We start from the raw sequence: 11,050 nt of genomic DNA, 5'->3' as shown, positions 1-11,050 counted from the left end.
TTGCCGTAACATGTCGACGTCATAGTTCCAGCCGGTTTGCGCATGACAGTTTGTGAGTTTCGTTTCCAGCAAAGCGAAGAGAAAGCTGTAAAATGAAACTGCTGCTGGGAACTGTTTCTGTGGCGCTGATGTTTACAGTGGGGTGAAGTACAACAAACGCTCGACCCTCTGTTGGTTTAGTGACCGTCCTGAGACCCTGAAGAAGAGCAGAAGGCTGCACTGATGTCTACTGGGATCTGCTATTTCGTTTCTAGACTTACTCTGGAGAATCGCTTATTTGGTAAGCGGATCATTCTCAACCCGATGGTGATGTTTTTATATTATTTCCTGTTTGCTTGAGAACTATAAATACTAGTTTAAAGGTCCTACTTCAGCGAAATGCACGAGCTTGTTAAATACGATTAAAGCTCCTCAACGATTCGTAGATGCACTCGTTATTAATTTCACAGTAAATAAAAACGGAACAATTTTGAAGTCAAGTTTTATTCACAGATAGGAAAAATTATTTTACTCAGTTAACTTTCTAAAGCTGTAGTGCTTTCTCGGTCATGAACAATTATGAGTAATGTAGTGCACAGTGTGCCAAAAATGCGCTCACAGCCACTTTATTAGGTACACCTTGGTGGCGCTGGAATCTTTCCTCACATGACAGCATCGCACATTTGCTCCAAATCTGTTGGCTTTGCATCCATGATGGGAATCTCTGTTCCACCACATCCCAAAGGTGCTCTACTGGATTTTGAACTGGTGACCGAGGAGGCCATTTGAGTACAGTGAACTCATCGTCACGTTCAAGAAACCAGTTTGAGATGATTTGAGCTTTGCGACATGGTGCGTTAACCTGCCCGAGGCAGGTATCAGAAGATGGGTTCACGGTTGTCATTAAGAGATGGACATGGTCAGCAACAACACTCAGGTAGGCTGTGGATTTAAATGATGCTCAGCTGGTGCTATAGGGCCAAAGACAATACCCCCCACATTACTCCCTCTCCACCAGCAGCCTGAACTGTTGATACAAGGCAGGCAGGAAAAGCCATGCTTCCACGCAGCAGAAATCAAGACTCATCAGACTAGAAAACGTTTTTCCAGTTATGTATTGTCCAATTTTGGTGAAGCGTGTGAAGTATAGCCTCAGTTTCATGTTGGTTACCTAATTTTAGTGAATATTTGAGTTGCTGTTTCTACTCTTCTAATCAGCTTGAAGCAGTCTGGTCGTTCTCTTATGACCTCTGACATCAAACTTTACAGACCATTCTGTGTAAACTCTAGGGATGGCCGTGTGGGAAAATCCCAGTATATCAGCAGTTTCTGAAACACTCAGACTAACAACCATGCCATGTTAAAAGTCACTAAAATCACCTTTGTTTCCCACTCTGTAACTCTGTTTCAACTTCAGCAGGTCGACTCGACCATGTCTACATGTCTAAATGCTCTGAGCTGCCGACGTGTAATTGGCTGATCAGATATAAGAGTTAACATGCAGTTGAAAAGGTGTACCTAATAAAGTGTCTGGTGACTGTATAATCTAATCATTTACTGGCTGATCTGTTTAAACTATGCTAATAGTCATATAACTGATCATATTCATGTTCATATTTACTCATATTTATCATACTGGGTTGTTAAGGAGGTGGTAATGCTGTTTAACAAACCTTTAAAGGATTTCTGCACCTCAAAAGAACTCTTTAAGCCTCATAAATTTATGACTGATTCATAAATGCTCTTTTGTCTGTTGTTGCATTTGACCTTCAGGTCAGGCATATTTCAGTGACACAGAAACCAAAATACTGACCGTGAGTCTGTGTGAAGTGAAGTCAACTTGCTCCACATCTGCTCAACACGGGGCCTAAAACTAATAAACCGAACAAGCCTCACGCTCTGTGATCTCTAAAACCATGATTTGCTATTTTAATAGAATATATATCAAAAATGCGGGGTTCTCCACAGCTGACTGTGCTTTTCCATTTTTATTTATTTTCACACATGCACACACCCGCTGGTGCTCTGGTGGGTTGATTCACGGTGTCACAGGCTGTTATTTAACCCTTGTTACTCTTACAGGGATGAGAGGCCTCTCCAACTATTGTCTATCATGCTGTGTGAACAGCTTGCTGCAGACTTTCTCTGCTACCTGGGAAATAGCAGAACTGCTAGAAAGGTAATCACACGAATTACTACAGCTGCTTTCATCTTGACTCAGTGATGTTGTAGTGCCACTTACTGTGGAAATCCTAAGGCTGTTTACAATATTAACAAGCTTTTATGAATTTTAAAAGGTGGGATGTAGCTGGTGCGAGAGGAGATGCTCGTAATGTCGCGCTGCATCTAAAGAGAGTTCTTGAGGCCATGCGGGGTGACCTCCCTCAGCTCGCTCCACATCGTGACTTCCTCCACTGTCTGGACCAAAACCGCTTTCGACGTAAGAGCCACGCTTTTGCAGAGAAAATACCTCCTGCCGATGTGTCTTATTTCACACCTTCTAATGATGCTTTACAGTTAATGTGCAGCATGATGCAGATGAGGTGTTCCTCTCGATTCTCAACTTCATTCACCAGCAGATGGACAACAGAGTTCTGGTTGGACTGCGATCAAACTACTCTAATATTATTCATTTCTGCATGTGTTATCTGCAACAGTGTTTGTTTGCATTTGCCCTCTCTGAAAGGCTGGGGAAATTCAGGATCTGTACAAGATTTCAGTGGAGACACACCTGCAGTGTTTAAAGTGCAACTCCATCCAAACTGAAGCCAGCTACATGCTCAGCCTGCCGCTTTATGTAAAGGAGGATGACAACTCTCTTGTGGGTCTTCTTCTTCTTTTGTTTAAGAATACTAAAACTGTTGGGAAACACACTATCTCTGTTTGTTATTTTTTCCCTTTTATTGGAGGCCGTATCTTAAAATCTGAAATTTTTACAGTTTATTGAAGCCAAAGATTTTAGCCAATCCTGATCCAATCATATGGGTGTAATAAAATACAGCATTTTCGACTGGGAAGTATTACATGGAGGGGGAGGTTTTATAAATCCACACAACACAAGTGTAAAGAGGGAGAAAATGCACAAGTTTATTAGGATTACAAAAATCAGAGTCACCAGCAAATAGTCCAGCACAGAACCACTCATAAAAGATCAAATGAATGACATATGACTTGTTAGGTTACAAACCTTAGCTCTATTGCATTGTCACTGTTTATTTTACTCACTATTTATTTTGTTACATTTGTCATATTTTCAGGAGGGCTGCATGAACTCCTTCTTTGAGCATCAGGAGCTCAAGGGCATAAACTCCTGCTTTTGTGCACACTGTGGAACTAAGAACCCATCCAGACAGGTGAGACTCGGGTTTAAATCGCCCTCCAACACATTGAAAAGGCTCTGATGAAATCAATTACAAGATATGTGAATGTATCATTAATCTGTATTCTATCGTGTCAGCTCAAACAATCATTGTGAAATCTAATTGCTTGTTGTATAACAAATCTGTGTGTATCTATTTTTCTTCATTGCTTCAATCTAATAAAAATATCTTTGAGGAAAGAAAAACATATTTAAAGGGCTGAGTGGGATGAGTGGACGAGAGTGGGTGGGTGAAACATATTTGCCAGCATAATCATGAACTCACATTCACTCATTTGTTTTGTTCAGGGTGTCAAACTCCTCTCACTGCCTCGTATCTTGTGCATGAACCTGAAGCGATTTCGGAACAGCCGCGGTTCCACACACAAACTTGACTGCAGGGTTCCTTTCCCAGAAACCTTTGATTTCTCCCAGAGTCTCCAACACGTGTTCTCCGAAAACTTTGCACAGGTACGTCTGAATTCTTTTTTACGTGAATATTGCATCTTTTGCTTGTGAATACTCTGATTATTTATTTGTTTTTCTTCCAGAATGAGTGCAGGTACACCTTGTACGCTGTGGTCGTGCACTCTGGTTATGCAATGTTTGGGCACTATACTGCTTACGTCCGTCACAGGGAGAACAAGTGCTGGTACTATGCAGATGATAGCCACGTACAGCAGGTACATCGGATCTAAAAAATAATTACAAATAATCACAGTATACAGTTTGATGTGAAAGTATCTGCAGATATCAAAGGGAGAGAGGGATGTAACTTTTCCCCCTCTGTGCTTTTTATTGAATTGCCAATTTCTGATGAATTTTCTGTCTGATTCTCATTCAAATCCACAGACCTCCTGGGAAGAAGTGCAGAGAACATATGGAGGAAGACACAGGTAAAATGCCCAGTTTCTGACTGGGGTCATGAAGTCCTCTCACACATTTTACACTCATAAACATGAAGCTGTCTACAGCAGCTGGAAATGGCTCATCAAAGCTTAATGAGGACACATTTTAACCTAGTCAGTCTGATTCTGGTCTGAATATCTGGAGCAAGGAGGTAGTAAGACTTTGAAAACATTAGATTTTTTGCCATCCTGTCACCAGCTACTTAGTACATAAATAATAGACTGTACATAAATGACGGGCACCGAAGCACCTTAAATCTGCTTTATTTTGACTCTCCTGGTTGCAAAAAGACTTTAGAAACGCTTTCCTGGAGACATTAGTGCTACTTTCTACTTTACTGAATAAAACAGGCTGTTGGTTAAGTTATGATCCGCATTAGAGTCACAGTAAAGGCCTGCTTTATTTTAACAGGCTGTTGCCATATGACTGTGTGGTTTCTCAGTTTCTCAGTCAGATCCACCCTCAAAATGCCAAGATGACGATGGCGAAGGCTGAACAAACATCCCAGTAGCTTCTTTCAACTTTTTATATATGGCACAGACGTGAGACTGATATCAAAAGTCTCATCTAACTCACGACTGTGTCAAAATGTCAGTGTGTTGTTCTTAAAGAGGAAAGTGTGGAGAGACCACAGGCTGAAGGATGTAGCCACGATGAGGTCAGACATTTCAAAGCATCATTTTCAGCATTTCGCTGGTCGTGGTCTTAGTTTTTGGAAAAAAGGCGTCACTGAGGTGTGGATCGGACGTGATGTCTAGTTTTAGAATTAGAAGTCTTTTATCGTATGTTTTTGTGTGTAAATAAATTACATGGCTGCACTTACAGATGCAAAGAGAAAAAAAACAAAAAACAAATAGTCATTTGCACAGTAAATATAAAAAGAAGGAACGAGTTCAGTGACCAAAAATGTAAGACACTGCTCACTGAGTTGGCTGATATTACACAGAAGGGAAATTATTGCAGGAGTGGAAGATAAGGCGGTAGTTGCTTCAGAGTCGGTCTTTCTTTGATTTGAGGGATCTGTAGCGCCTACTAAAGGGCAAGAGGTTGTACAGCTGAGAGCCAGGAGGATGTGATGGTTTTTAAAAAATGTTTCTGGCTCTGCTGAGGCAGCAGGAGGGCAGAGAATATCCAGCGATCTCCCGAACGGCGTTAATGATTTTCTGAAGGTTTCTCCTCTCTGCACAAGTAGTGTCCACATAGAAAGGTTTAATTCTTCAGCCGGTGGATTCAAACCAAGACCTGTTTCCTGTGAGGTGACAGCTAACCAGACAGTGCGTGCCGCAGAATTAACACTATACAAAAAAACCCCCAAAAAACAACTTTTAGTTCTTAGTCTTCCACTTTTTGGCAAATATAAATTACGGATATATTCCAAGGATATTCATCTATTATTATCAGAGTACCTACATTTAGTTTGCAGGAAGAACCTGCAGCAGTCCATCTATTTATAACCATCCCATTTCCCATATGTCCTTCCGTCCCCTGCAGTTGAAGAGCAAAAGTCACTTTTTCTGTTGATCACATTGAATTTGCTATATTTATGAAAAGACATCTTCTGAAGCTACCATTAAGCTCTCTTTGTTTGTTTGTTTACCTGCAGCCATGGCGATCTTTAATAGTTGTGCATCATCATTTTTTTTCTTTTATCTCTTTTAAGAAGAAATGACAAATCTGCCCATAAACGTCCTTTCTGTCCAGCTCAAAGGACACAGTTTTGAAATTATTTAGTTCTTAGTTTGTTGTGATACTCCAAAATGGCATTATACCTGTTAAGCTGTATCGTTTAGGCCTAGTTCACCTAGCCTCATATGTCAAACTGGCAGCTGCGTCGTTAAATACTTTACACTTTTGGGTCCTTTTGGTCCAGATGAATCGGGATATGTGCTTATCCCTTTCCCTGATATTCCCTGTTTAGTTGGGATCTCTACTGGAAGGTCACACATCATCATAGCGCCATCATTTTTCTCAAATATAAGGCCCGAGGGCCAGAATCGGCCTGGCAAAGACTCCCACTGGACAGTTTTAGAAAATGTGAAGGAGGATGTACATTTCAGAATTTTAACTGTATTTTCACAAATTTTACAATTTTTCCTACTGAAAAAGAACTAAATGAAAAAGTATCCTCGGTGAATTAACGCAAACTTTCTGTTTCATAATTACAGGACAGTGTGAGCAATGAGCTACCAGAACCGATAGTACTGACAGATTTATTTCATGTCTTTATCACATAGAAAAATTGAGGAAATACTGTTGGAATTGCACCTCTTTTTCTTATATTGAGATATTTCAGGGATTAACTGGCTAATTAAACTTTTTTACACTGACAGTAAGGGCAGGTTCACTTCTCCGACACACTTAAGATCAATGTGGGCTGTAAAATGACACCGACAACCCTGCTCTTCTGCATCCAGAAGAGTTGCCCCTGCTGACTGTTAGAAAGAATGCAACTATAAGGTGCTTAGTGACTTCACCATTCATGTTTCCTACAGTTAAAATAGTTCAGAGAAATATGAAGGAGATCTGTTCAGAGAATTCTCTGCATTCGGGCTCTCACCTTCAAAAAATCCCTGTAAAACAACAGCCATGCCCAGAGCAAGGAGTAACCAAACATGTGACTCCCATTTTATCACACTTTAACTGGCTTCCACTTCTTTTCAGAGTTAAATCAGAGATTTTAATAATAACATTTAAAGCCCCATTTGCTTGACTCCTGCTGACATAATGGAGCTTTCATCTTTCTCCTTGCAGAAGGAGCTTTAGATTTTTAGACAAAGTCTTATTCTCTGCTCCGTGGTCTTGATTAAAGACTAGGAGGTGATTGTGTTTTTCGCCACGAACACTCTCAAACTTTTGAACCCCTAAACAGAGGAAATCCGTCATGTCCGTCATGTTGTCTTGTCTTTGAACAACAAGCTGGTTTCTGGAAAACACCTGGAAGTTTTAGTTTCACTTTTCCTGTCATGTGAATTGAAAATGCCATCGTGGTTTCCTTTTCTTCCTTCCTTATTTATGTTGCCATTTGCTATATAAGAATGCTTCATTGTTTTCTTTCTTCTTCTTTTGTTGCAGTAGAACGGCGTACATGTTAATGTACAGAAGAGATTCAGAAGAATGGAGGCCACGGCCTGAACTTTCTGGCTGAGTGGATGGGTGCAAAGAAATCAGGGGACATGGTGCAATAAAATATGGAATGCATTGATTTTATGGAAGTATTTCATGGGAATTTCTGACCTTTTTCCACAATGTGAAAGGTTTTATAGTCTATATTTTTTCCTGATCTCACTGAACTCAACCAGCAAATGAATTTCTGTTAACCAGTAGGTGGCGTTGAAGACTTTATACAGGAAAGGGTTTTCCATCTCAGACCACACACACTGTGAACACACTCACTGGTACTGGGGGGTTGGTCTGAAGTGACTGCTTAGCTGAGATATTTGCTGTTTGGGGAAATACCTGCATTGAGATCTGGTGTGCATTTTCCTGATATAGCTGTTTGAGTCATTCTTGAAGAACACTCGATGCATTTTTTTCTCATTTGGGTGACACAATCATCTTTTATTTTATGTATTCTGTCTATTTAACCACTATTAAAACTATGCTTGGGTATTAAACCTCCCATTATGTTATGTATTTGATGCTCCAAACCACAAATATATATATATATATATACATATATATGTGTGTGCGTGTGTGTATGTGAATTACCTGAGAGGACCAAAAACATTGCAGTTGCAGCCAGTGCTTGGTATAACTGAGCCACTAAAATTCCCATTGTGTTGGCCAAGAGGTGGTTGGGGGGGGGGTTGACCGTGTGAAACAGTGCCTATGTGCTGCAGAGCTCTGACAGAATGGAACATGTCTACACGGTGCCAGAGGCAGCAGGCTTCATGCTTAGTCATCTCGATGGTTTCTGCATACAGGGTATACGTTCTCCTACTTGCAGCACACACCCCGGGGACAGGTCTTGAGTTGAGTCAGTGTCACAGATATGGTCAGCCGTTTATTGCTGCATTTGTGAGATCTGTATGACTCTTCCTCTGACTAAAGTGCAAAATCACCTTTAGAAATCCCGCCGCCGCAGATGATTAAAATGAGCTGAAAACATCAGCTACTTATATTTACAAGCATCACCGTGCAGGTTTTGTGTTAATCTGTTGCACAATGCCAGTGTCGGAAGAAGAACTCAGATCAGTAATTTATTGAGCTATAAATGCACCGAGTGATAAACTCAAAGAGTATTAGCCGCTGGCAAGAAATGCTTCTGGATGTGTAAACAAGGCGTGCGTTTGCTGATCAGATTGAAATGGGGTTTGTCTTTGTTGTATCCATGTCCCTCAAGTAGTCATGAATCATCATTTTATCATGTTGGGGGGGATTTGTGCGCCCTAGAGCAGAAGCTCAAGGGACCAGTTCACCCTGTCCAGGATGTGGTTGCTAGGGTCCCACCCTGGAGCCAGGCCTGGGGTAGGGGTTTGACGTCTTGTGGATTGGGCTTCTCTGCTGTGACTGCTGACCCCATAAACAAAATGGATTTATAATCTTGTGATAAATATAAAATGCAGTCGTATGATGAAGATCTCAGTTCTGTAGCTCCTCCTGCAGAACCTATTTAACTATTATGTGCTATTATTAACTATTAGCATATTAAATTGGCAGTTTAATCTATAAAATCAGAATGACATTTCATTTGTTGCCATTCAGATTGGCAAACCTAAGCTGCCAGTAACTTACAAGAAGACGAAGAAGAAGAAAAAAGACAGCACATTTCTTTCTAAAATGGAAAACCTCAACATTGTGTTAATTTACTGCAACCGTACCACAGCCTTATAATAGTGTGTTGAGTAAAAGTCACATTTGGTATGTACATCCGTTTTGTTTCTCCATTTCCAGAGAACGGCTTCTTCCCTTTTGTGTTTAGGGTTTTGATTAATTATTCATGTTGTAAGACCATGTGCAAAGCGCATGTTGGATGAGCACCTGTCCGCCCCCGCATTGACTTTGACCACATCACAGGTGCTAAAGAGTGCAACAGCATGACGCATCCAGGGCACCTTTGGGCTGTAAAGTCTGAATGACCGGACGTCTTTCTTTTCTTTTTTTTTTTTTCAAGCAGAAATGCGTGAGGTCTTTGGCTTTATTGTTTGCTTGATCTTAGATCCCTGCATGCATTTACTCATACTTTTATGGCCGATCATAATCTCTGCAATTAAGTTTTTAGCCATTTATTTTGGTCAGGTGTTACCCAGGCAGCCAAGGCCATCTCATGCTGGCATATAGTTTCTGAAGGAATGACGGTGCTTGTTACACAGTGCCATTAGGCACGTAGGCCAGAGCAGAAGGCACGATACTCCTCTGGGGTGTTCAGTGTTTCTTTTGGAGAATATATCGAAGTTCATTAATGCTTTTAAGTCATTGTTGATGTGTGTTTACCAGTTACTAGGTGAGCACACTACTGTGATGTGTGGAATTTGGCTATTTGAGAAGCACTCTTAAATTTTCCCTTTTTTGTGTGTGTGTGTGGAAGATTTCACAGGCTTAGATAAATGCATGTGACTGCTTTGATATGTGTTCATATATGCTTTTTAAAGCAAGCGCGCAAACAAATCTCACAGCCTTTCTTTTGTTCGATCGCCACGTCATGTCACTTATCAAAGAACGGCGCTCATGCTTTTCTGCCAAGAAAGGTCAGAGAGAGCGGCGAGGAAGCAGTTAAGCTGAACTGTGAACTGGTGGGCAAACTCTAATAGACACAAAAGCTGCAATTCCTTTTTTTACTTGCCTTTTTAGCCACGTTACCAACACATCTATGTCTGTCTGTCCAATATTTTGATCAAAACCGAAACTGAATTGCACAAAAGTTTCCTCTCATTTAGTGAACTGCAAACCTGGCAATCCCATAGCTTCAGCTTTAGTTTGTTGTGTTGCCAGATTATCAGTCTGTGGGGTCATTTACAATCAGCAACTCTTAAAATACTTAAATACACAATTATTTTGATATGTCACTATTGGTTTTTCATGCTAGATGGCTGATTTAGACCCTGCCTGATTATTTATTGCACCCCCTACTAATGACTCGATCATATCCCTGACATACAGTGGGGCAAAAAAGTATTTAGTCAGCCACCGATTGTGCAAGTTCCCCCACTTAAAATGATGACAGAGGTCAGTAATTTGCACCAGAGGTACACTTCAACTGTGAGAGACAGAATGTGAAAAAAAAATCCATGAATCCACATGGTAGGATTTGTAAAGAATTTATTTGTAAATTAGGGTGGAAAATAAGTATTTGGTCAATAACAAAAATACAACTCAATACTTTGTAACATAACCTTTGTTGGCAATAACAGAGGTCAAACGTTTACTATAGGTCTTTACCAGGTTTGCACACACAGTAGCTGGTATTTTGGCCCATTCCTCCATGCAGATCTTCTCGAGAGCAGTGATGTTTTGGGGCTGTCGCCGAGCAACACGGACCTTCAACTCCCGCCACAGATTTTCTATGGGGTTGAGGTCTGGAGACTGGCTAGGCCACTCCAGGACTTTCAAATGCTTCTTACGGAGCCACTCCTTTGTTGCCCGGGCGGTGTGTTTTGGATCATTGTCATGTTGGAAGACCCAGCCTCGTTTCATCTTCAAAGTTCTCACTGATGGAAGGAGGTTTTGGCTCAAAATCTCACGATACATGGCCCCATTCATTCTGTCCTTAACACGGATCAGTCGTCCTGTCCCCTTGGCAGAAAAACAGCCCCATAGCATGATGTTTCCACCCCCATGCTTCACAGTAGGTATGGTGTTCTTGGG

General features: G+C 41.0%; 1 protein-coding gene across 3 annotated transcripts; it reads left to right on the top strand.

The window, feature by feature from the left end:
- Positions 1 to 24: 24 nt before the first annotated feature.
- On the top strand, positions 25 to 7,870 carry usp18 (ubiquitin specific peptidase 18). 3 transcript variants are annotated; one of them, XM_040035487.1, is made up of 11 exons: positions 25 to 280; positions 725 to 916; positions 2,062 to 2,158; positions 2,277 to 2,419; positions 2,497 to 2,576; positions 2,666 to 2,800; positions 3,237 to 3,332; positions 3,647 to 3,808; positions 3,889 to 4,020; positions 4,190 to 4,233; positions 7,319 to 7,867. In XM_040035487.1, exons 2-11 carry the CDS (start codon positions 865 to 867, stop codon positions 7,389 to 7,391), a joined length of 1,014 nt encoding a protein of 337 aa, XP_039891421.1. In that variant the 5' UTR covers positions 25 to 280; positions 725 to 864; the 3' UTR covers positions 7,392 to 7,867. The 3 variants fall into 3 exon arrangements, with proteins under 3 accessions (XP_039891421.1, XP_039891420.1, XP_039891418.1); XM_040035486.1 differs by lacking the exon at positions 725 to 916 and having other exon boundaries at positions 7,322 to 7,870; XM_040035484.1 differs by lacking the exon at positions 725 to 916 and having other exon boundaries at positions 26 to 280.
- Positions 7,871 to 11,050: the final 3,180 nt, after the last annotated feature.

This window comes from Simochromis diagramma, unplaced genomic scaffold, assembly GCF_900408965.1.
Source record: "Simochromis diagramma unplaced genomic scaffold, fSimDia1.1 OVJJ01000816.1, whole genome shotgun sequence".
Classification (NCBI taxonomy): Eukaryota; Metazoa; Chordata; class Actinopteri; order Cichliformes; family Cichlidae; genus Simochromis; species Simochromis diagramma.
Note: the sequence above shows the minus strand (reverse complement) of the source record. Positions and strands in the feature narration are given on the sequence as shown.

What these genes read in the sequence shown, in the direction of transcription:
- usp18 (XM_040035484.1), top strand. Translation starts at nt 223, where the DNA reads ATGTCTACTGGGATCTGCTATTTCGTTTCTAGACTTACTCTGGAGAAT. An exon ending in GGACCAAAACCGCTTTCGAC is followed by an intron (nt 2,420 to 2,496) that starts GTAAGAGCCACG and finishes GATGCTTTACAG; the next exon opens with TTAATGTGCAGCATGATGCA. An exon ending in AGGAGGATGACAACTCTCTT is followed by an intron (nt 2,801 to 3,236) that starts GTGGGTCTTCTT and finishes TCATATTTTCAG; the next exon opens with GAGGGCTGCATGAACTCCTT.